The sequence below is a fragment of the Ambystoma mexicanum genome, chromosome 1q, assembly GCF_040938575.1.
Source record: "Ambystoma mexicanum isolate Mex_15411 chromosome 1q, UKY_AmexF1_1, whole genome shotgun sequence".
NCBI classification, from domain to species: Eukaryota; Metazoa; Chordata; class Amphibia; order Caudata; family Ambystomatidae; genus Ambystoma; species Ambystoma mexicanum.
In genome coordinates this window covers 668,801,741-668,828,474 of record NC_090922.1, presented here as the reverse complement: position 1 = coordinate 668,828,474, position 26,734 = coordinate 668,801,741, and the positions used below count along the sequence as shown (strand labels likewise).

The following is a 26,734-nucleotide window of genomic DNA, read 5'->3' as shown; positions in this document are numbered from 1 at the left end:
GAACCAAAACAAGGCACAGAGCTCAACAGGAACCTAGAAGTGAAGAATGCAAGCAATGCAATGTATTGTCACACACCATGGAGAATAACACAATATCAAAACTCTAGAGAACAATGCAAAGTCAATACCATCAACAAGGCACAGAGCACAACCAGAGCCTTGGGGAAGGAATGCAGTGGAGCAAACACAATCTCGAAAAACAGTAAACAATAGATCAAGAGGTGAGGTGATAAGATACGGATGGAAGGGATGGCGAGGGGGCGGAACAGGATGCAGGGACCTACGATGGGAGGGAGCGCACGTGGCTAGAGAAGCAAAGAAGCGCACGTGACCAGTTGCAAGTGAGCGCACGCACACAAGCAGGATGGAGGGACCTACAATGCAAGGGAGCGCATGTGGCTCGAGAAGCATAGGAGTGCAAACGGCCAGCTACGGGGGAGAACACGCATGCGAGCAGGAGGCAAGGACCTATGATGCGAGAGAGCGCACGTGGCTAGAGAAACCTGGCAGAATATTGCTCTGTTTCTTTGTTGTTCACTTCATGCTAGCATAAGGGATCCAGGTCCAAATAGCTGATGTCAGAGGCGGGATTCCCTCCAGCCCGCGCTCACTTCTTTTATTTTAAATCGAGTAAGGTTACACATGAGCAGAATTACAACATACAAAGAAAGCTATTGAGCAGTGATTTGTTAGGGGTCTAATTAATTGTATTTGCTTCCTATGTTAGAGGACCATATGCAGGGCAGGAGAAGAGAAGAATTGGAGACCAGCCAGGGTGCCAAAGGGCAAAGGACAGGGGAAAATAGGGTGAAAGTTGAGTCTTTACTGAATCTTCAAGTTGAGGAGTTCCCTTGCAGTGGAAGGCTTCTTTGAACAATTCTGTCTTCACAGCTTTTGGAAAGTGAGGCTGGTTGATGGATTTTCCAAAAGCCGGCTTTTTACTTTTCACAGTTGGGCACCCTATTAACATTTAACCCGCATTTGTGGAGATTGGACTTTTGTTTGCAGCTTGCGTGAAAGTAGGTTTCTGGGACGGATGTGGCACAGGGATTATTTCTGGACGCATTCTGGGTTTCTGGTATTGAATTTCTTGCACATGGATGCACATGTTTTGAATGAGATTCTTGTGTTCACAGGAAGCAAGTGGTGAGTTTTCAGGATGGGCTTTTTCAATCCTTATAGTATGACTGTCAGGAGTAGACTGTAACACCCATGTGGCATGAGAGCACAGTGGGGCAAGGGGAATTGTATACTTGCTTTTAGGATGCTAGTCCTGAAATGAGGGTCAGGATACACCGCCAAGTAAAGTGTTCTGATGCAGATTGGGGTGGTGAGGTTTTTTTGAGCCTATCTCCATGGTAATTACAATATTAATGGTATAAGGTCAAACTCCCCAATGTGTATTTCCTAATATATATAAAGGAGAAAATGTATGTGTATCTGTTTGAAATGTTCAGCATGCTGCCCAGGCATTTGAGGAGGTTCCATGGTATAGACAATGTAAACATTTTCAAATAAACTTTTTTCCAATTTTTTTAAGTGGTCTGCAATGCTAATCCCTGCCATATGTGGATATGTGTGTGTGTGTGTGTGTGTGTGTGTCTGTTTGAAATGTTCAACATACTTCCCAACATGATACAGACCTGAAATCTGGCATGTGGGTAGGCTCCTTGGTGTAGACAATGTAAAAAGTATATACATTTTTTTAATTTATTTTTAAGCAGTCTGTAATGCTTACCCTTGCCATGTGTGGATAAGCAGTATGTTGCTTACCTGTAACTCCTGTTCTCCAGCATTGGTATTTTTCATGGATTCACATGCTTTGAATATTCCCTGCCAACAGACTGTGAATCCTCAGTAACATTAGTTTTATAGCTTATAATAGGGCTTTTAAAGCTCGCTTCAGTAGCCTATCTATGTCCTTTAGGGTGCATTCTGCCTCAGCCAATGGGACGTCTAGCCCCATCCGGGAGGCTATCTTCAGATTCTAACCCCAGAGAGATGAGCGCTGGCATAATGTAGCCTTGAATCCATGAAAGATACCATTGCTGGAGAACAGGAGTTACAGGTAAGCCGAGACAAGGAGGGGTCCCACCGAGCTACCTCAAGATGTAAGCACTGGAGGTGACAGAACTATGTAACAACTTTAATGTGCTTCTAGCCACATCTTTATCAACACATGTAAGAAGATGGGGAGAAAGGTGGTTCCAAAAATATATATTCTTATTTTATTTAGTAATTACTCATACGTTAAAACAAGACCGACAGGTCACGTTTGCAAACATAAAACAAAATTAATAGGAAGACAATTCATTTAACACTTTTTTGTCCTAATGTTCACTCCTTGAATACATCGAATTTCAAGTGATGTTAGTAACACATGGGTGACTTTGCAAGGTGAAGTTCATATCCGACTATTTGCAGGGTCCCCATATACATATTCCTCCCCCACGAGCCCCTATCAAAAAAGAGGACCACTGTTTATTCAGTCCGCTCATTTGAGTTTTCTACGTTACAGGTAAGCAACATACTCCTTCTCCAGCATTGGATCTTTCATGGACTCACATGCTTTGAATAGAGTGCCACAGCAGTTAATATTCTTTCATAGGACATGTAAAGGGAGAAAGGCATACCTTAGTGAAACAAGCGTTGGAGGATAATTCTTGCAACCCTTGCTTCTGCCTCTCCTTGTCCCTCCATACAGTAATGTTTGACAAAGGTGTGCGGCACTGCCTAGGTTGCTGCTCGGCAAATGTCTGACAGGGGAATCCCTGCCCATAGCACCGCTGATGACCCCACTGCTCCAGTGAAATGAGCATGGACTGATCCTTGCAAGGGTCTATTGGCTTCAGTGTGTGCCGCTGAAATTGCAGCGGAAGCCCATCTAGCAATACCTTGCTTTGAAATAGGTTGACCGCTGTTAAGGGACCCAAAAGCTACAAAAAGTTGTGATATGCATCAAAAACCCTTGGTTCTGTCTATGTAGAACTTCAGGACTCTCCGAAGGTCCGATGAATGCAAAGATTAATCTGCTCGGGTAGACAGATCTGCAAAGAATACCGGCAGGGTTACTTCTGCTTGCATATGGAACTCTGCCAATACCTCGGGATGAATGTAGGGTTTGGTTTTAGGACGACTTTCCTCTTTTTAAAACGTAGATATGGAGGTTTAATAGATAGTGCATGTATTTCGGATACTCTATGAAAAGATGTGACTGCCACTAGAAACGCTACTTTTCCAGGACTCAATTTATATTCGTATTTGCCATATGCTCGAACTGTCGTCTCATTAAGGCTGACAAAACAGTATTTAGGCTCCATTGAGGTGGCTCCTTCTTTTGAGGAGGGTAAGTGCAGAACAGGCCTCTCATAAAGTTCTTTACTATGCCCTGAATAGGGGTGCTTTCCCCGGTTTCCTGTTGTATCTATAGAGACAGCTGCTAGATGTACGCGGATGGATGAGTGTGACAAACCATTTTTTGCCAAATGTTGTAGGTATGGCAGGACCAGATGAGGCTCTATATTTAGTGGGTCCAATTGTTGTTGGGAGCACCATTTGAAAAACGATTCCACTTTATATATAGGATCTGTTTGTGGACTCCTCTATGGCTGCCTTTAGAATGTTTTTGCATTCTTCCATGAGTAGGACCTGTCCAAACTCGCTGAAATCAGGAGCCAGGCCTTTAAGTTGAGGATCCCTAGGTTGTGATGAAGTAACTGCTTGTTGCACATGGAGGGCAGGTTGGGGTCCTGGCCCAGAGGGATCAGATGGTTCCGGGATAGGTGAATAAGTTTAGAGAACCATGGTTGCCTCGCCCATATTGGTGCTTTTAGAATGATTGTGCACCTGTTAGTCGTGATCATTTGCAGGACTTTGCGCATCACTGGCCTTGGAGGGATTGCATGTGCAAATATCCTTTCCCATGGTACTCCGAACGCATCGCCTAAGGACTGGTAGTGAGGGTATCTGCTCACGAACAGGGGACATTTCTTGCTCTCCCACGTGGTGAATAGATCGATGGCTGGCTTTCCCCATTTGTCAAAGATATGTTCGAATTTCCTGTTTGCCAGTTGCCACTCGTGCAACTGGTTGTTCGTCCTGCTCAGTTGGTCTGCCATTTTGTTTTTCTTTCCTGGCAGGTGATATGCCTGCAGTTGTATGCTGGTTTAGAGGGCCCAATGCCGTAACAGTTGGGCTTCCATGGAAAGTGTTCTCAATCTTGTACCCCCTTTGTTCCTTACATAATACTTGGTGGTCGTGTTGTCTGTAAACACGCTTACAACCTTGTTCTTGAGTAGTGAATGGAACGAGTGAAGAGCCTGTACTACTCCCTTCAGGTCTAGGACTTTGATGAGGAGTTTTGTTTCTGTTGGGGACCAATGGACTTTTATTGACAGTTGGTTTGCGTGAGCACCCCATCAGATCAGTGATGCGTCTGTGACCACAGTTTCTTGAAACAGAGGTTCCCTGAACGGGACTCCCTTCATGATGTGAAATGGTGTGAGCCAGCATGGCAAGTTGTCTGTGAGTGTTGTTGTTACAGTTTACTTGTTATTCCAGGATCCTGTGAGCTGGGACCATCGATCTGCTAGGAATTCTTGTAGCGAACTCATATGCAGTCTGCAATGTTGGATTATCGATATGCACAAAGACATGGTGCGCAGGAGTTGCATTCATGCTCTGACTGAGAACCTGGCGGCCATTTAGAATTTTGTGATCAGACTGGGATCATCCCTTCCCTCTCGACGGAGGAACACAACCAGTCTTCTGTGCTGTTGAATTGCGCTCATAGGAACATTAGCGTATTTGATGGCTCGAAGCAGGATTTGTTTGAATTTATTGAGAAGACAAGGTGGGTGTTGGACACCGCTGGATTGCTGTTTTCACCACTGGATGTGATGGTGCTTGTATTAAACCAATCATCAAGCTAACCCCTCTTCCTGAGTGACGCGGCCACCAGGGCCAGGCATTTGGTGTATGTCGTGGGGGCTGAGCAGAAACCACATGGAAGGACGTTGAATTGATAGTGGTTTGTTCCTACCACGAAGTTTAGGAATTTCCTGTGTCCTTTCTGAATCGGAATGTGGAAATACGCGTCTTTGAGGTGCAGTGACTCTAGAAAATACATTTCCTTTACTGACTTTATGGCATGAGTTAAGGTAACCATCTTGAACATTTGTTTTTTGACGTATTTGTTTAGACTTCTGAAGTCTAGGATTGGATGCCATGATTTGTCCAGTTTTTGGACTACAAAGAACCTGGAGTAGGTACCCTTGCCCCTTTGATGTCTTGGGACCTTTTCAATTGCATGTTTTATGAGCAGCTTCTCCACCTCGCTTGCTAAGATGTTTAAGTGTAGTTGGTGTTGAAATAGCGGCGGGGCAAGAGGTGGTCTCTGTTGGAATTCTATTGTATGTCCTTTTTGAATGATATCCAATAGCCATCTGTCTGTTGTTAGTTGTTGCCAATGCTGCAGATGATATTGCAAGTTGCCTCCCTTTTGTTGGAGCTCGAACGTGGGTACCCGAGGTAGATGTAAGGCAGGCTTTCTATGATTCCCAACATGCTACAAACCTGAAATGTCGCATGTGGGTAGGTACCATGGTGTAGACAATGTAAACATTATAAGATATACATTTTTCAAATGTTTGTATTTTTAAGCGGTCTGCAATGCTTATCCTTGACTTATGACTTTTCGCGTTGTAGTTCTGTGCAGGTCCTGCTAGGGATCCTCGTAATAAGGCATCCCGTAATTATGGGGAGCGGCTTCATAACCTAGTCTTTCTCAACTTTCGTTATGAATAGCCAACCTGGTTCACCACCCTACCAGGTACTGTGAAGAATGACGATGATCTCTCTTCCTCTTGCTTGACTTCCCTTCTTGATAGACTTGTTTCACTCTCCTGTCAATTACTAACATGTGACCAGGGTATAACAACACCTCCCCATCTTGGTCAGGGTCCCACACTCACATTTCTGGGCTTTTTCCTCCCTTTTCAGCTTTCTGCCGCCTTCTCTGGGCCCCCGTGCCTTTCCAGTTACCTGCCTACCTTGTCTCGTGGTTCATGATCGTCCTGGGTTTTCTGTGGTGCCTGTGACCGGCTGTGGGGCTTCCCCGACTCTCGCGGTCTTCCGTCACGCTGCGATGGCAGCATAGTGGCAAGCTCCCTTCGGGCAGAGAGGTTCTCCCTTCTCACACTGTCCACCTTTGAGGAACGCCTGGAGCTCCACTCTCTGGGGTTGCCAAGTGGTTCTCCTACTCTAGACAAGACCCAGACCTTCCCATTCCCTTCTCAGCGTCCCAGTCTGCTTTCTTCCTTCCTGGACTGGGCTGGCTCTCGCAGCTCCTCCAGGCATGATCAGACAACATGTGTAGTCCTTCTTCCCTTTTAATATCTTTAAAGTGTCTGCATTGAATGGTGCGCATATCTTGGTTCCACAGTGCATTCCTCATTCTTTCGCAGATCTTCTTCGTACCATTATTCTCATGGACTCCATGTGGGTAGGACCTACTCTTCGTCGTCTCTGTATGTCCCACAAGGATGGGGTGCTCTACTCTACAGAAACAGATAGAAGTGTGGGGGACTAAAGAGGTGTGTGTAGGATAGGAGGTTGAGGGAGGTAGGGTTGGAGGATGGAAATACCACATTCTCCCACAATATTCGTCATTGGTCCCATAGGGGATTTCCCTCTCCATGAGATCCTCCCGCTGAGTACCACACCCAGCGGGGCTATCGGGTAGCAGCCTCACCTTCCTGGCCTCATGGGAAATGGCTCCCCCCCATGGGAGCAGTGGCAATTCCCTCGGATTCGTCATATTGCCCCATATCGTAAATATCCCATGTGATCATGTGATTCCAACTCTTAATTAGGCACCAATTTAAAAGGCACTCGTATTTGAAATACATGCTATTACCCGTTACCATTTCACTGACAAAGAGAGGTCACCGTTGTCCTACAGTCCCAGTGAGATACCAAGACCCTGGGAAGGGATTGGATACCAGCCGACCTTTATTTAGCTCATAGATGCAGTTTTGGGTCCCCTTCTCACAAAATGTTCCAAGGGTGTGTGCCGGACTACTGGGAGATTTCCAAAAAGCACAATGATATAATATGGCATTTATAACGCGCATGTGCACAATTGTTTCTAGATGCGACAATACAAGGAGTGGAAACAAAGGGAGGACAAAACAGTGATCTTACTAGGCCTTGTGTCATTCTGATCGCGCAAGTGCGGGGAAGAGGGAAGGAGAGAAGTGCCAGGGCATGGGGGGAGGACGAAGTGCAGGTAAATCAATAAGTGCAGCCAGCAGGTGGTCCATAAGTGCAGAGAAAAGTGACTGCAGGGTTGCAGGAACAGACCCTCAAGTGGTAGGGGAGCTGGAGGCACTGCAAGGGCAAATGGACATGCAGGGGCCTGGGCCCGAGTTCAGAGGGTATCCAGGTGACTAATGCAGTTAGGTACATCAGCAGGGGAGAGGAAGAGAGAACGTGGAATTGAAAAGGAAGGTCCTGGAACCAGAGGTGGTTCTGCTCAAGTTTGAGAGAGGCAGGAAGGCTGTTCCAGAGGGAGGCCCAAGCCGAGGAGAGAGATCTGCCTCCAACTCTCTGCTTGGAGAAGCGTCTGACCCTCAGAGAGCTCGAGAAGGAAGATGTTTTGGAAAAGAAAGTTTGAGATAGAGTGGTCCCAGTCCCCAGAAAGCCTTGCGGACAATGCAGGGGGTCTTGAACGCGATCCTTGCAGCCATGGGGAGCCAGTGAAGAGATTTCAGTGCTGGAGAGATAAGATCCATGGGCTTGAGGACAAGGACACATCTCACGGTCCTGTTCTGGATAGGTTTTAAAGTTTGAAGAGTAGAGGCAGGCAGATTTAGAAAGAGGCTGTTGCAGTAGTCCAGCCTAGAGAGGACCAGAGCTCTGGAGACAATGAGCTTCTGGGGGAAAGTGAGAAAAGGAAGAATAACTCTGAGGACGTGCAGCTGATAGTTTGACTTTTTAGAGATGTCAAGAATGTGAGGAGAGAAGGAGAGGGTGGAGTTGAATATGGCACCAAGTTTCTTAGCCTTACAGGAAGGAACAGGAAGAGGGCCCAGAGTGGGCGGCAAGAGAGAGAGAGAGGAAAGGACAGAGCAGGTGTCCCACTGAGGAGGATCTCAGTCTTACTGACATTAAGGCAGAGATTATTGGTGGCACACCATTCCTGAATTGAGGCCAGACAGTCTGGTATGAAAGAAGGAGCAGAGGTGTCTGAGGGGAGCCTGAAAGAGAGTTGGGTGTCATCATAACACTGACAATTGGAGCAGAAAGTAGCAATACAGTGGGAAAGAATTGCCAGGAATTGGTTGAAGAGCCATGGAGAGCGGTTAAACCCCTCAGGAACACCCCAAGTAGAGGGAGAGAGAGAGATAGAAGAGGAAAGACCTCAGTTGGACCTGAGAGGGTATGTCAGTGAGAAAGGAGGTCAACCAGAACAGGGCCTGATCAGTAATACCCGGGTTGTCACTGAGGCGTTTGAGCAGGATGACATGGTTGACCATGTCAAAAGCAGAGGATAGATCGAGGCCAATGAGGACAGAAGTGCGATTATAGTAAAGATTGGAGAGCAGGTCTTGACAAGTGTTCAGGAGAGCAGTTTCTGTGCTTCTGGCAGCTCTGAAGCCAGACTGGTGGCCGTGAAGGCAACCAACAGGTTCAGTATACAGATTAAGCTGGGAGATGGCCAGCTTTTCCACGAGTTTGCCCAGGAAAAGAGTGATGGAGATAGGGCAAAAGTTAGCGGAAGAGGAAGGGTCAGTTGAGAGCTTCTTTAGAAGGGGGTGCACAAGGGAGTACTTAAGGGGATGGGGAAGTTCCGGTGGCAAAGGAGTAGTTGCATAAATCAGCCAACACTGGAGCAAAGGTGTCGAGGTGGTTCAGGATTAGCAGAGGAGAACCTGCATTGATGAGACTTTCATAGATCAGACTTGTCTAGAAATATCATCAGGGGTGAAAAGGGGAAAGGAGGAGGAAGGAGGAGGAGGTGAGACGTCCTCAGAAGGGCCAGGAGTGGTAGAGGAGGAAGAAGAGGAAGAGAGGGTGGACAGTATGTCCTGAGTTTTAGTGTTGAAATGAGAAGCCAAGGCAGTGCAGAATGCCTGGGAGGGAACATGAGAGGTATAGACTACAGCAGGATTGGCCAGCTCCTTTTTTGAAAAATGTGGCTGAGTTGTTAGATGCTGCAGAGATGCAGGCTTGGATGTAGACTGTTTTCTTAAAGAGGAGAGAAAGTCTGTACTGCCTTTGGAGCAGGCGGCAAGCCAGTTTGTCAAGGGGTGAGCACTCCACTTTGTCTCTGCTGCCCTACACTTGCGTTTAAGGGTGGCGAGGTCAGGATCGTACCAAGAGTTGTACTTGGATTTGGGATTCAAGCAGATCATCATGACAGGGGCAAGGACAGCAAGAGTGTTGGAGATGGAGAGATGACAGTTAGAGAGGGCTGTGTCAAGGTGTGAGTCAGTCAAAGGTGCAGGAGGAGGACAGAAAGTAGCAGTGAAAGCCTCAACTGACACATGCTTCATGGGCCAATGACCGAGAAGGTAGGTGGCAGTGCTGGAGTTGGCTTGGCCTGAGGGGTCGAGGGAGGTATAGAGAGAGAGGTGGGAGGAAAGGAGAAAGTGATCACTCCAAGAGGGAGGAGTGGTGAGAGGGTTAGAGAGGGAGAGGTCTGAGGAGATCAGAATGTCCAAGGTGTGCCCTGCAGAGTAAGTCGGGACAGAGGGAAGAAAAGAGAGAGAGAGTCATAGAGGTTGCAAAAAAGTCCCTAAGAAGGGCTGATAGCATCCAGGTGGATGTTCAGGTCTCCGAGGAGGAGAAGTTGAGAGGCAGAGGCAAGGAGAGAGGGGCAGAGGTCAGCCCACTGAGAAAGGAAGATGCCAACATGGCCAGGTGGTCTTTAGCTAGTGTCCACAGTGAGAGAGAGGCCAGGAGAGATAGAGAGCCTGCAGACCAGGCATTCAAAGGAGGAGAAATCCTGCATTGGAATGATAGAAGCAGGGATCCACTCTGGGAAAATCAAGGCTACACCCCACTGGGATGGTTGGTTTTGGGTTTGAAGAGGATCTTGCAACCATTGTGAAGGAGAGTTCCAAAACCCATGACAGAGCTGGCTGTTAACCAAGTCTCAGTGAGACCGAGTACATCCAAATCAAGCTCTTCCAGGAGATGGCAGATGTCATGGGAAGGTTTGACAACTGAACGAGGGTTGAGAGTAGTGATGTGGAGCAGGTTGCCACGTTTGAAGGACTTCCACGAGGGGTACAGGCCAGAGGTACGCCCTGTGGAAGTGTTGGAAGTGATCAAGGATGAGCAAATGAGCAAGGAGGAGAAGGCAGGGAAGTTAGTGAGAAAGAATAAGGTGCCAGAGTGGTGGCAGAGGAGGGAGGCAAAACGGGGGCTAGAGAATCAGCAGGAGGTGCCAGAGAGGTGGCTGAGGAAGGAGGCCGCAGAGGAACCTGAGAGGCGTAAGAAGGGACAGCAGGAGAGGAAAGGAAGTTGATAAGGCACAGGAAACAGCTATCAAAAAAGAGGAGATTGACATGAGGGCTCTGGACCAAGACAGTGCCATTTAAGTACCATTGAAACACCATTGATCGCGCCTTGATACACTTGTGAATAGGCGCGTTATAAATGCCATATCATATCATATCATTAATGATGGTCTTAGTGGAGTGGAAAGAATTCAGGATGGCCTCCCAACGGGTGCCATCATTAATGGGAGAAGAGGAAAAAGGTGAAAGAACAGAGACCATAGGCCTTGAGAGGGAACAACAAAGAGTGTGTCGGTAAGGGTCTGTCTGGATGAAGCACTGGTGTAGGTATCAGCGATAGGGATGCCTAGGTTGGAGAGCAGGATGTCCCTTTTGAGCTTCTTCCTGCCAGACCTAGTGAGAGAGATAGGATAGTTGATAGAAAAGCAGTTAAAGGAGATAGGTGAGACAGAGAGCACTGTAGGGGGTGCAGGGAAGAAAGGGGGAGGGTCACACATGGGGGCAGGCAGGTGCTAGGCACAAGGGGGGACACGAGAGGGAAGGGAGCACAACAAAGAGCAGGAACAGCAGACCTAAAAATCAGAAGCAATACAGAACCAACAAAAAAGCACAGAGTGTAGCACAGACCCTAAAAGTAGAAGCTTCAAATGCAAAACAAAACCAGAAACAAAGCACAGAGCACAACAGGGAACCTAGAAGTAATATATCAGATGTAATACAGAACCAAAACAAGGCACAGAGCTCAACAGGAACCTAGAAGTGAAGACTGCAAGCACTGCAATGTATTGCGACACACCATGGAGAATAACACAATATCAAAACTCTAGAGAACAATGCAAAGTCAATACCACCAACAAGGCACAGAGCACAACCAGAGCCTTGGGGATGGAATGCAGTGGAGCAAACACAATGTCGAAAAACAGTAAACAATAGATCAAGAGGTGAGGTGATAAGATACGGATGGAAGGGATGGCGAGGGGGTGGAACAGGATGCAGGGACCTACGATGGGAGGGAGCGCACGTGGCAAGAAAAGCAAAGAAGCGCTATGACCAGTTGCAAGTGAGCGCACGCACACAAGCAGGATGCAGGGACCTACAATGCAAGGGAGCGCATGTGGCTCGAGAAGCATAGGAGAGCAAACGAACAGCTACGGGGGAGAACACGCATGCGAGCAGGAGGCAGGGACCTATGATGCGAGAGAGCGCACGTGGCTAGAGAAGCCTGGCAGAATATTGCTCTGTTTCTTTGTTGTTCACTTCATGCTAGCATAAGGGATCCAGGTCCAAATAGCTGATGTCAGAGGCGGGATTCCCTCCAGCCCGCGCTCACTTCTTTTATTTTAAATCGAGTAAGGTTACACATGAGCAGAATTACAACATACAAAGAAAGCTATTGAGCAGTGATTTGTTAGGGGTCTAATTAATTGTATTTGCTTCCTGTGTTAGAGGACCATATGCAGGGCAGGAGAAGAGAAGAATTGGAGACCAGCTAGGGTGCCAAAGGGCAAAGGACAGGGGAAAATAGGGTGAAAGTTGAGTCTTTACTGAATCTTCAAGTTGAGGAGTTCCCTTGCAGTGGAAGGCTTCTTTGAACAATTCTGTCTTCACAGCTTTTGGAAAGTGAGGCTGGTTGATGGATTTTCCAAAAGCCGGCTTTTTACTTTTCACAGTTGGGCACCCTATTAACATTTAACCCGCATTTGTGGAGATTGGACTTTTGTTTGCAGCTTGCGTGAAAGTAGGTTTCTGGGACGGATGTGGCACAGGGATTATTTCTGGACGCATTCTGGGTTTCTGGTATAGAATTTCTTGCACATGGATGCACATGTTTTGAATGAGATTCTTGTGTTCACAGGAAGCAAGTGGTGAGTTTTCAGGATGGGCTTTTTCAATCCTTATAGTATGACTGTCAGGAGTAGACTGTAACACCCATGTGGCATGAGAGCACAGTGGGGCAAGGGGAATTGTATGCTTGCTTTTAGGATGCTAGTCCTGAAATGAGGGTCAGGATACACCGCCAAGTAAAGTGTTCTGATGCAGATTGGGGTGGTGAGGTTTTGTTTGAGCCTATCTCCATGGTAATTACAATATTAATGGTATAAGGGCAAACTCCCCAATGTGTATTTCCTAATATATATAAAGGAGAAAATGTATGTGTATCTGTTTGAAATGTTCAGCATGCTGCCCAGGCATTTGGGGAGGTTCCATGGTATAGACAATGTAAACATTTTCAAATAAACTTTTTTCCAATTTTTTTTAAGTGGTCTGCAATGCTAATCCCTGCCATATGTGGATATGTGTGTGTGTGTGTGTGTGTGTGTGTGTCTGTTTGAAATGTTCAACATACTTCCCAACATGATACAGACCTGAAACCTGGCATGTGGGTAGGCTCCTTGGTGTAGACAATGTAAAAAGTATATACATTTTTTTAATTTATTTTTAAGCAGTCTGTAATGCTTACCCTTGCCATGTGTGGATAAGCAGTATGTTGCTTACCTGTAACTCCTGTTCTCCAGCATTGGTATTTTTCATGGATTCACATGCTTTGAATATTCCCTGCCGACAGACTGTGAATCCTCAGTAACATTTGTATTATAGCTTATAATAGGGCTTTTAAAGCTCGCTTCAGTAGCCTATCTATGTCCTTTAGTGTGCATTCTGCCTCAGCCAATGGGACGTCTAGCCCCATCCGGGAGGCTACCTTCAGATTCTAACCCCAGAGAGATGAGCGCTGGCATAATGTAGCCTTGCTCCCTTTGGGGTGGTAAGTGGGCGCATGTGAATCCATGAAAGATACCATTGCTGGAGAACAGGAGTTACAGGTAAGCAGAGACAAGGTGGGGTCCCACCAAGCTACCTCAAGATGTAAGCACTGGAGGTGACAGAACTATGTAACAACTTTAATGTGCTTCTAGCCACATCTTTATCAACAAATGTAAGAAGATGGGGAGAAAGGTGGTTCCAAAAATATATATTCTTATTTTATTTAGTAATTACTCATACGTTAAAACAAGACCGACAGGTCACGTTTGCAAACATAAAACAAAATTAATAGGAAGACAATTCATTTAACACTTTTTTGTCCTAATGTTCACTCCTTGAATACATCGAATTTCAAGTGATGTTAGTAACACATGGGTGACTTTGCAAGGTGCAGTTCATATCCGACTATTTGCAGGGTCCCCATACACATAGTCCTCCCCCACGAGCCCCTATCAAAAAAGAGGACCACTGTTTATTCAGTCCGCTCATTTGACTTTTCTACGTTACAGGTAAGCAACATACTCCTTCTCCAGCATTGGATCTTTCATGGACTCACATGCTTTGAATAGAGTGCCACAGCAGTTAACATTCTTTCATAGGACATGTAAAGGGAGAAAGGCATACCTTAGTGAAACAAGCGCTGGAGGATAATTCTTGCAACCCTTGCTTCTGCCTCTCCTTGTCCCTCCATACAGTAATGTTTGACAAAGGTGTGCGGCACTGCCTAGGTTGCTGCTCGGCAAATGTCTGACAGGGGAATCCCTGCCCATAGCACCGCTGATGACCCCACTGCTCCAGTGAAATGAGCATGGACTGATCCTTGCAAGGGTCTATTGGCTTCAGTGTGTGGCGCTGAAATTGCAGCGGAAGCCCATCTAGCAATACCTTGCTTTGAAATAGGTTGACCGCTGTTAGGGGACCCAAAAGCTACAAAAAGTTGTGATATGCATCAAAAACCCTTGGTTCTGTCTATGTAGAACTTCAGGACTCTCCGAAGGTCCGATGAATGCAAAGATTAATCTGCTCGGGTAGACAGATCTGCAAAGAATACCAGCAGGGTTACTTCTGCTTGCATATGGAACTCTGCCAATACCTCGGGATGAATGTAGGGTTTGGTTTTAGGACGACTTTCCTCTTTTTAAAACGTAGATATGGAGGTTTAATAGATAGTGCATGTATTTCGGATACTCTATGAAAAGATGTGACTGCCACTAGAAACGCTACTTTTCCAGGACTCAATTTATATTCGTATTTGCCATATGCTCGAACTGTCGTCTCATTAAGGCTGACAAAACAGTATTTAGGCTCCATTGAGGTGGCTCCTTCTTTTGAGGAGGGTAAGTGCAGAACAGGCCTCTCATAAAGTTCTTTACTATGCCCTGAATAGGGGTGCTTTCCCCTGTTTCCTGTTGTATCTATAGAGACAGCTGCTAGATGTACGCGGATGGATGAGTGTGACAAACCATTTTTTGCCAAATGTTGTAGGTATGGAAGGACCAGATGAGGCTCTATATTTAGTGGGTCCAATTGTTGTTGGGAACACCATTTGAAAAACGATTCCACTTTATATATAGGATCTGTTTGTGGACTCCTCTATGGCTGCCTTTAGAATGTTTTTGCATTCTTCCATGAGTAGGACCTGTCCAAACTTGCTGAAATCAGGAGCCAGGCCTTTAAGTTGAGGATCCCTAGGTTGTGATGAAGTAACTGCTCGTTGCACATGGAGGGCAGGTTGGGGTCCTGGCCCAGAGGGATCAGATGGTTCCGGGATAGGTGAATAAGTTTAGAGAACCATGGTTGCCTCACCCATATTGGCGCTATTAGAATGATTGTGCACCTGTTAGTCGTGATCATTTGCAGGACTTTGCGCATCACTGGCCTTGGAGGGATTGCATGTGCAAATATCCTTTCCCATGGTACTCCGAACGCGTAGTGAGGGTATCTGCTCACGAACAGGGGACATTTCTTGCTCTCTCACGTGGTGAATAGATCGATGGCTGGCTTTCCCCATTTGTCAAAGATATGTTCGAATTTCCTGTTTGCCAGTTGCCACTCGTGCAACTGGTTGTTCGTCCTGCTCAGTTGGTCTGCCATTTTGTTTTCCTTTCCTGGCAGGTGATATGCCTGCAGTTGTATGCTGGTTTAGAGGACCCAATGCCATAACAGTTGGGCTTCCATGGACAGTGTTCTCAATCTTGTACCCCCTTGTTTCCTTACATAATACTTGGTGGTCGTGTTGTCTGTAAACACACTTACGACCTTGTTCTTGAATAGTGAATGGAACGAGTGAAGAGCCTGTACTACTCCCTTCAGGTCTAGGACTTTGATGAGGAGTTTTGTTTCTGTTGGGGACCAATGGACTTTTATTGACAGTTGGTTTGCGTGAGCACCCCATCAGGTCAGTGATGCGTCTGTGACCACAGTTTCTTGAAACAGAGGTTCCCTGAACGGGACTCCCTTCATGATGTGAAATGGTGTGAGCCAGCATGGCAAGTTGTCTGTGAGTGTTGTTGTTACAGTTTACTTGTTATTCCAGGATCCTGTGAGCTGGGACCATCGATCTGCTAGGAATTCTTGTAGCGAACTCATATGCAGTCTGCAATGTTGGATTATCGATATGCACAAAGACATGGTGCCCAGGAGTTGCATTCATGCTCTGACTGAGAACTTGGCGGCCATTTAGAATTTTGTGATCAGACTGGGATCATCCCTTCCCTCTCTACGGAGGAACACACCCAGTCTTCGGTGGTGTTGAATTGCGCTCATAGGAACATTAGCGTATTTGATGGCTCGAAGCAGGATTTGTTTGAATTTATTGAGAAGACAAGGTGGGTGTTGGACACCGCTGGATTGCTGTTTTCACCACTGGATGTGATGGTGCTTCTATTAAACCAATCATCGAGATAGGGATATACAAGCTAACCCCTCTTCCTGAGTGACGCGGCCACCAGGGCCAGGCATTTGGTGTATGTCCTGGGGGCTGAGCAGAAACCACATGGAAGGACGTTGAATTGATAGTGGTTTGTTCCTACCACAAAGTTTAGGAATTTCCTGTGTCCTTTCTGAATCGGAAATGGAAATACGCATCTTTGAGGTGCAGTGACTCTAGAAAATAAATTTCCTTTACTGACTTTATGGCGTGAGTTAAGGTAACCATCTTGAACATTTGTTTTTTGACGTATTTGTTTAGACTTCTGAAGTCTAGGATTGGTTGCCATGATTTGTCCAGTTTTTGGACTACAAAGAACCTGGAGTAGGTACCCTTGCCCCTTTGATGTCTTGGGATCTTTTCGATTGCATGTTTTATGAGCAGCTTCTCCACCTCGCTTGCTTAGATGTTTAAGTGTAGTTGGTGTTGAAATAGCGGCGGGGCAAGAGGTGGTCTCTGTTGGAATTCTATTGTATGTCCTTTTTGAATGATATCCAATAGCCATCTGTCTGTTGTTAGTTGTTGCCAATGCTGCAGATGATATTGCAAGTTGCCTCCCTTTTGTTGGAGCTCGAACGTGGGTGCCCGAGGTAGATGTAAGGCAGGCTTTCTATGATTCCCAACATGCTACAAACCTGAAATGTCGCATGTGGGTAGGTACCATGGTGTAGACAATGTAAACATTATAAGATATACAATTTTCAAATGTTTGTATTTTTAAGCGGTCTGCAATGCTTACCCTTGACTTATGACTTTTCGCGTCGTAGTACTGCTGTAGTCCTAGGTAAACTTTAGCAGTTCATTGCTCCTATTCTTTCCACACTATCAGCATTCTAGCTGACACTAGCGGCACTCACTTTTGAAGTAATGCGGATGACACAAAACTGTGCTTTTGTAGTAATGCTGGTAACAGGAAACGGTGCATGTCTCTTCAATAGTGTCTGCAATAATGCTATCCATGACATGAGGCAAATATCTTATGATAATTACAGAAACTTAATTTCCCATGGAAGTTGAATGTATGCCATCTCAACAGTACGAAGCTTACATGCTTCAGCCATAAACGTACGGGTACGGCACTTCAAGCTTACACGCTTCAGCCCTACACATACATCACTTATGTTGAGGTCACTGCTGCCTTGGCTGTAGATCGGGACACCAATAATGTTGCTGAGCAATCTCAACGCTCCAACTCAAAGTAGCTGGAATCGATTAATGGGATTTATGCTTTTCTCATGGTCAGCTTTATGTGCCTTGCTCCAGAGTTAGAAACAAAGACAATTTGTTCACACTAGCTCCTACAGGAAAGACTAACAATATTGTCTAAAAAAGAAGTATTGGTTCAATGATAATAGTATACCAATGATGGCAGTAGGCTAAGGGGCCGTCCGGTACAAATAAATCATCCATATTCGTACATTGAACAAACTTCAAGCCAGCAGTGGAGGAGTAATTACTGTGCGAAGCACGGTTAACCTGCTAGTGTTAATATAAATTCGAACCTAAATGGGGGTTAGTGTAAAAGAAGCTATACCTTGTCCTTTCTAATGCATGTAGTATAGCCCCCAGAAACACCTTGTGGACCAGCATTGTACTCTTCAATGGACTAACTCAGTATCATTTAATTTGATAAAGTATGTAATAATTCTTCAATGACATTTGTAATTCAAATGTTGCTCAATGTTATTATTTGAATACGCCTCTAAATTTGAAATTCATCATTTACAAAAAGGTAATATGTTTTAAAAGATATTTCCTACAATGTTCTGAAGATAAATCAGCCAGGTAAACATTTTCAAAACATGTGTTATTATGTTCAAATAACTAATTGCTGTTGATGATATCACTAAATGATAGGTTCTGCATGTTTCGGATTAGGCCCTCCCTTAGGAACTTACATTCATCAACTTGGTATGTATGTTTTATCCGCAAATATAAAAGAGAAATGCTCTGTATAATTAGCATCCACCGTGACATTGGCTCTAAAGGTGTGCATCTCACCATAGTGAACACTATGCTCACCCTATGTCTGATGTTGCTGCAATAATCTTCTGTTGACAAATGTTTAGCTTCTTTTTGTCTCTGCACAAATTTAACCAGGTGCTTTGTTGGCTGTAATAACGTAACAAGTAGCTGATATTCTCCCAGTGTTCGTAAATGTTGGGAGACAAGTAAACAGCCGTACACAGTGTCTTCCTTGTTAGGAATAGTGTCTTCCTTCTTTTTGTCTACACACACATTTAACGTGGGACTTACTTGGCTGTAAACATCCGTATCAGAGAGGGTTGTTCAGGGGAGGTTATATTAGAAGTTAGTCAATTGTAACTCCCATGGAGATATAGAAAAATATATACAACCGATATCAGGTAGACAGTGTGTGAATGTTCCTCTGGAATATTGTTTGGTGGTGCCCTGTTTATTATAGTAGCGTTTGTAAATATATACAGGTTCATCCAAAGGGACAGCTGGGGGCAATATATTGTTAGATGGCACCCAAAGCACTAGAATATCGGATTATCACACTGAGTAGTAGAGATCCAATTGCAGGGATTGAAAAATTATTATATGCATTAAAATACCACCTGACAGATGTGCTATTAACAACCAGGGTAGTGGCCCCAGACAATCGGGTGGCTCAGAACATGAGCTAGGTGTGTCTGTATAAGCCACATTTCATTCCTGACTGCTGCACTACACTCTGAGCAGCCATGCTCCTTCACTCTGCCTTGGCCATAGGCCCAATATTTACCCCTTCACTCCCAAGGCCTACTATTAAACAGCTACCCCTTAGAACCTCTTACCTACCTATAAGAACTTCCCAGTGAGGCCTGTTGATCCGCCTCCCGTTGACCTGGCAAGGAAAGCATAAAGGGACTTCCCCCTTTACTATTTTCTCTGTCAAACATCTTTATATTTATTTAAAGGAAAATGGGCGTGCACAGTGGGGATAATAGCACCCTGGATTTATGTCCAGAGCATTAAAATCCCTGCACTGAGTCAGGGTTGACCAATAATAGCTCTAAGCCCTTCCTGAGCCCCAAGCAACCGCGGCTCATGCTGGCGGTCCACTATGAGCCATGTCCACCGCTATACAAGAACATACACGTTATATGGCTAGATATGTCACTGGTTCATCACTTTATAAAGGCACTGAGCATTTAGCCTGATTCCTCTATATGGTCACAGAACTACTAAGCAAATGTCATCCTATTGTTATAACTTACAGTAGACTGTACTTTAAACCCATGCATATTGGGATGAACTTTGAAGTCTTCTAGAAACCATGCAGCCACATACCCATTTACAGAAATAGAAAGGCAACTAGGTATTTGAAATGCTATTGTCTGCACTTTTTCATGAAGGGGTCAGACTTTGAGGGCAGGGGGATCCCTCATAAGCCTGGACACAAGTAGACTAGCAATATTAACACTTACCTTTATAAGACTCAAGTGGGAAATTAGGCTTTACATATCTTCCAGTGCAGACCAAAACAGCATCAAAGATGGCTGACTCCTGCTTCCCATTTTTCTCTGTCACAACATCCCATTGGCCTGTGGTGATGAAGTCTGGGCATTTCTTGACACTGCACACCTTGGTCTTTGAAATAAAGCCAGAAGCAAAGAAAGCATTTTGAAATATTTTCGAAACGGTAACCTGAGTCTTAAAATGTCTACACCTGCAATCATTACAGTGGACATGATTCATCCTTGAGGTTCTATCATGATGAATATTCATAGTTTCCCAAAACTTGCTACATGCCCTACATTGTGTCACAAATAAATAGTTTTCCGGAACTACACATCAGAAGGATCTTTACACTGAATTCACTATGTTGATTTTATTCACAAGAAGGTCCAATTTTTTTAAAGCAGCTTGTAGAGGAATGTTCTAACAATGGATTTTCTGAAAGTTTATTAATTTTGTAAAGTCATTTTTTCTAGTGAACCATTCAACAGCTGCTTTTGTAGCTCGTCAGTCATTTGAATGAGCCTTTTAATTAAACTATTTAATATAACTTGCAGTAAAGCCTTTTAAATAAGGTGGGTTTTTCAACACACTGGGCCTCATCACGACTTCAGCGGTAACCCTTAAATCTGGCGGTAGCGCTATTACCGCCAGATTTAAGGGTCCGCCGAATCAGGGCTTCGGCGGATTTCGCCCCAGCTCTGAGCTGGGGGGAAATCCGCCGAAAATTTGCGCTATTACCGCCAGTGGGAAATCCGCCGGCGGTATTAGCGCGAAGATTCCCCATTGAGCCCAATGGGGAATGGGGCATTCCCGAATGGGCTCAGTGGGGAATGGGGACTTACATTACCGCCGAACTCGTGATTCGCCGTTATTAGCGCCGGGGAGTTCGGCGGTAGGGCTAATACCCGCGCTAATAGCGTTACTGTTACCGCCCAAGTCGTGATGAGGCCCACTCTCTAAAGAAAATGGTTTGCGAATTGCCGACTCCTCCCCAAACAAGTGGCCTGTAAATGTCAATGGAACATCCCACCAGGTCTGCTTAAGATGTTGATGTTACTCTATACCAACACCTCAGTTAAGATCAGATGAGGAGTAAAACAGGGGTGCATTATCTCTGCCATGCTTTGTAATCTTTCCCTGTCTGATCTTGGTTTAGCCTTTAACAACTCACTAGTTTGCCCAGCAAAAATGGGACGGCATCTCACTAGCTGGCTGGCATACGCCGATGATTTCGTCTTGATAGATCATACCCCTCGGGGCTTATAAAGTTTGATTCTAGCACTAGGTCAATATGCAGAAGCAAATGGTCTAACTATTACTATAGATAGATGATATTTGCATGTCTGTACCAAAAGGTCGAAAATATTGTTTGTACCCTCAATGGACTGCAACTTCCAAGTGTTTCCTCCTATAAGTACTTGGGTAACCACCTACAAAATAACTCACTGGCAAGAAACCAAAACCAAATGTAATGGAGCTGTAAGTATCATTCGGCAATTCATAGGCAAACAAAGTGGTATCTCCATTGATACAATCCTTCTATTATATCAGACAAAAGTTCGATCCATCTTATTCTATGGGATTGAAATATGGGGAAATAAATATGGCGCGGTATTGAAACGATTCGAAGCATCAATATTGCGCAAATTACTCTTTATGCCACCGACTATAACCATAGAATACATGTATTTAGAATTTGGAATTGCTGGTATTTTGGCTGATTTAACTGAGAAGTCCGTAATGTTTTGTGATAATCTGTTAAAACTAGAGAATAGTACTATGATGGGGAATTGTGTAGGTGCATTTTGTGAAATTGATAATTGCCACACAATGGGGACATTGGGCTAGCTGTTTACCCTCTGCACTAAACGGCAAGAGGGGTGCTGTGGCCTTACGCTGAACGGGGTAGTCTATGTGATCAAGGTTCGTTTCAAATCTAATCTCCTGTTGCACAGCAAAGAACAACACCTTGTGAACGTGTTTTCATGGGGCAATAGTACTTCTTTCTGTGAGCATGTCTCCTCTCGAGTGAAAACCATCTTATCTAACTGCATTCCCCAACAGCTCTATTGAAAGACAATACTTGAGGCTTAAATGTAATGTTAGTATAGCACTAGTGACCCAAGGTGCGCGTTTAGGAATTCCGTGCAACGCTCGATTCTGCAGGCTATGTGGCACAGAAGATGCTGAAACAATTGAACACCTGTTAACAGTCTCTGAGAGCCTGCATATGTTACAAACTAGTTATCTGAAATCGTACAATAATGGGCTTAATTTATATGGCATAACTTTGATATGGCCTTTGTTTTTAAATGGATGTGACAATAATTTGACATTTTATCTTGTGAAATTCTATTGGAAATGCGTTGAAATAATACATTTAGTAGCCTGTTGACCCCTTTCCACTTAGTGTGTATTGTTATGAGAAGTGGTGAAATATAAAATTTAAATTCTAATGCAAATGTTAGTTTTACTGAGCCATGATTTTTTTAATATGTAATATGTAATATTTATAGGAGTTGTAGGTCAGTTTCTCATGAGTAACAAGGGAAACGTTTTGTCTCAGTGATTTTATTTAGTAAACCATGTTCTTATGTGCTCTTGTAATAATGTGTGTAAATATTTTGCTTATTTTAACTGTTGTATATACAAAGCCACTGGGCTGACTGTATATTAAAATAAATAAATAATTAAAATATTCAGCCACTGGCCAGCCACATTTCATGCTAGGGAAAGTTGAAGTTGCAAAGAATTTCAATGGGGACCATGATTACATTTTGTGGTTAAGACCAATGACAGAATGTCTCCCTGTACTGACCCTCAGTCGGTTCACAGGTTACTATACGGCATCATGCTGTCACCTCATACTCCCAACTGTGCTCAAGTTCTTGACCAGAAACAAGGAGCACAGTGTGATGTAAACCTATAGTTGCTAGCTATGATGCTTATACTTACCTTTTCTGGGGGTGGGGGATGCAATTTTCCTGGTTGTATATGAATTGTACGAATGACAATTGTTTGAATAACAATTCACCTTCTGCACAATTGACTGAATTTAAACGGTCAATTAGGATATATATGTGGAGGGAACCCCCCCGCAGCCCCTCACCCGCAAACCACTACCCAATCCCCTTATATTATTATTACCCCAACCCAACCCATTATATATGTAAAAATGACCATACGGTCAATTGTGCCGAAGGTCAATTCGGACCCCTGTTATTCGAACAATTGCTTCATTCGAACAATTGTAAACAAACAATTCGGGTATTACCACTTTCCATTGTATCCGAGTCAAGAATGATCTATTCTTATACATTTTGAAATGGCATTTGAATTGTCCTGATGCAGTCCCTTATCGCTAAATCTTTCCCAACCTGAGTACAGTTTTAACCCAGGTTATCCAAGTGATATTGCACTGTCGTTCCTTCACTTCCCAGGCCAACATGCTGTATCTGTATGATTGTACTTCGTCTCTCTCATTTGAGCTACCTTTCACAGCTCACTCATTGTACCCACACCCGCTGCACAGACGACTAGCCCGCATAACCATATTGTTGGTTCCTCCTCCCACACACAAAAACAAAGCATTAGTGTGCAGTTCTATAAACAGGACAATTCTGCAGCCACCTCTCTACAAAAACTCAACATGGTTTATTTTAATATCTGTAGAGAGGTGTGCAGGCAGGGGAGCTCAGGTCCGTGGCCACACCACCTACATAGACACATTTACTATTACACAGCACTACACATAACCCAATTGCTTCTGCACATTATCTTCACACGCTAACAAGTACAGTGCCCTCCATAATCCCACGCTGCTCTTTTCCACTTGCCTATATAAAGATCTGGCTATAGAAGCTCTGTGTGGGGTGCTCCTGCAACAGTCTGAAACTTCAGACCCAAGCATTTGCTTTGACCTTCTCTTCCGATTGCTTTTCATACTAGAGCATTCATTTGTAGTAGCCCCTGGCTCGTTTTCCCTCTCACGGGGACTCCCAAGTACTCATCCTCCTCCTGCTAGGGTCTCCCTGCTCCGCTGCCATCACAGCCTGAAAGACGTAGCATACGTGAGTATGATATCTCACTCACTTGAGTGCCAGCTGCACAGTCATTCATGTAATCTGCAGGTCAGGCTCAGAGGCTATAATTTCAATAGTCTCAGTATAGTTGGATTGTTTAAGTGTTAATTAGTGGTACCACTATTATGATGTGGTACATAACAACTGTGCGTCTGTGGGATGTACCCCATGATTTTTAAGCCATTGTGCATTTATTTAAGCAGGCGATTGTTACGATTTTTTTGGGTGTTGTGATTCGCCGAGATAGGGATATCATGTACCCATCAACAGAAATCCAGTTGCACTTGTAGTTTGTCATGGGACATAGACAAAGGTGAGGTAAAGCTAATCGGAATGCCCACACATTCATAATCAGGACTGCGCAAGGGCAGTGCCAACTTGGTTGAGCGAATGAAGACCAAGAAAGGCATTTGTTGAGTGAATGTCCTTGATCTGTATTCAGAGTGACCATGCCACTCAAAAGTTCTGAATTAATAAGCTGCGCGACATTTAGGCACCACTTGTCAGCTTTAGTGACATCATATTTTGAATATAATGAAAATAAATATAGCTTCTCCAAACATAAAAGGAGAGGTGCCTACCCAGCCAAAGCACCTGCTGCAGCACCTTTCACCAGCTGAGAAAACGTGCTTGTGTGAAAATAGAGAGCGTGATATTGGGGTACAACTCTGGCAGTGGGGGGCACAATGGCATCCTAAATTTCATTGAAAGTAGCAATGCTAACATATACTGTGGGAACCAGAACCATGAACGTGAATTACAGGAGCAAGGACACGGGTGGACACAAGCCTCAGTAAAGTGTTTTACAGTGGCAAGGGTGACATGTGGTGTGAACACCAGTATCAAAGTGTTTTGCAATGAAAATAAAAATGTCTTGTAAAATACTCCTGTGATCTGTTGGTTACTTAGCATCCATTTAATATTTTTCATGTGTTGCCCTAAAAGGCTAGATGTAGTTTATGTCGTTTTACCCATTTCTTTTGCAAAACAAATGTGCAGTGAAATTGCATAATTTCAAATCCATATTTTAAAAATGTTTGCAGGGGGGATAACGCCCCCCAAAATCCCTGCAGGTTGGTTCAGGCTCTCCTGCAACGCTTGGTCACACCCACAAATTGGTGGGAAATATTTACGCCCCCTGCCCCCCTCCCCCCTCCTCCCCCCGCCACCGACTGAAAATGTTCACCAGCCGCCACTGCAAAGACTATCCCAGACATGGTTATTGTTCAGGACCATTACTTGATCTTGTATTCCTTCATCATGAAACACAGACAAGGTGCAGAAAGCAGCGAGGGCGTTCAGCACTGCCGCATTGTCCAGTCGCCTCCCCGCAAGCTCTCGTCTAGCGCAGGTGAAGTTCCATTGCAGGGTTTACTTCAGGTGATACTTGTCCAGAAGCAAATTATTTCCTTCAGACACATTTGAAAAGGTGCTGCTGCAGGTGCCACTGGAATAGGGGAAGATGACACATTTCTTGGGCTTTCAAGTCCAAACTATTCACGGGCACAGATTTGCTGATGTGAAATTACCCCATTCTGATGCTTCCATGTAAATTAAAACCGCCTGCTTTCGCCTGTGTCAGGGAATGGGCAGGGCAGCTGGACACAAGATGAAAGTTTAGGTTGCTAGTCTGCTCTACATGGCTTTCATTGTTCTGGGATGCGTCCTTGTCAACAGCTGCTAAAAGGGAGTCCAGCAGAAAGGATTCAAAGAAAGTTGTATTACTGCCCAGAGAAACACAGCTGCCTCACCTCAGGACGGACTTCACTTGACTCCCCCAGAGCATTGTCTGCTGCCAACTCTCTGCACTCCAGAAATCCCAGAGCCCGACAGCAAACAAGCATGATGTAACAGTCATGTTTAGAAAATCCCCTGTTGACCTATGTTGGTATTACCTCCTGTGAGGGGTCTGGCTCATGTGCCATGCATGTGGATACTGGTGCCAATCCCTTGCCAGAAAAGTTGCTGAGAGGCATTTTGGGACAGTGTTCTTTTTCCTTTCATTCAGGACTGCAATGCCCAGAAATACATCTGGCAGTAGCCAGGAAAACCTGGACCAGAGCCAGGAGAAAGAAGACAAGAACAGTCATACAATGGACTGGGAATGTGCCTGCAAACACAAATGAGACATCCAACACCCAACCTGCCAACCCCAGACAGATCACAGGTACAAGGTGGGGTAACAGAAAATGAACTTGGAGTGAGGAGAGACTGCAGATAGACAGGAGATAAACAACCCTTCTGAAATCAAATGTGAAACAAACCTCACCAGCATCTGAGGAAAGCTACAGGGAGAATGAGATGAGATGGTCAGAAGGGCTTTTAAAGCCTCTCTCCTCAGTGTAACCCAGGTCATGGGAAATGACAGACCTCAATTGGTTCGTAGAGTCATGTGAGCACTGCAGCCAGTGGAATAGGCAAGGGGAGACAGAACCAGCAGGGAAAAAGGTATATAATGAGAGTGAATGAGAGGCAGAGTGTGGGTTGTTGCTGTGAGTTAAGGAGCTGTGACGGTAGACCGAGAGACAAGGTGGAGGACGAACTGATAGGCAGAGTGCTGGAGAACTAGTGGCAATATTGGAGCAGAGCTCAGGTGAGGTATTTCTGTAATATGATATGATATGATATGGCATTTATAATGCGCCTATACACAAGTGTGAGAGAGTTGTACCATTTGTATGTGTGTGAGGAGGGTGGCTGTGTAAAGGTTGAGAGAGGGAAAGACATTTAGAACTAGAGATGGAGAAGTGTACGGGAGATTAGAGAGGGAGTGAAAGAAAGAGAGAGAGTGTATGGGGAGTGTATGGAGAGAATGCAATGTGTTAGTGGGAGTTGAGGTGTGGGCAGAGTGAAGCAGAAGGGGTCAAGGTAATGGTAAGAGAGGCAGAGAGAGTGTGGAAAAGGGTAGTTAGAGGAGGGGGGCGTAGTGAGAAGTCAGAGAGGGATTTAGTGAACAGTGCGGAGAT

General features: G+C 44.8%; 1 protein-coding gene across 4 annotated transcripts in view; it reads right to left on the bottom strand.

Annotated features, from left to right (window-relative positions):
* Nucleotides 1-26,734, bottom strand: part of LOC138535053 (dimethylaniline monooxygenase [N-oxide-forming] 2-like) — a 500,693-nt gene that overhangs the window by 452,785 nt on the left and 21,174 nt on the right. For all 4 annotated transcript variants that reach the window (XM_069641268.1, XM_069641267.1, XM_069641266.1 and 1 more), the window contains exon 3: nt 19,653-19,815. In XM_069641268.1, the coding sequence (XP_069497369.1) occupies nt 19,653-19,815 (163 nt within the window). The remainder of the gene's footprint in view (nt 1-19,652; nt 19,816-26,734) is intronic.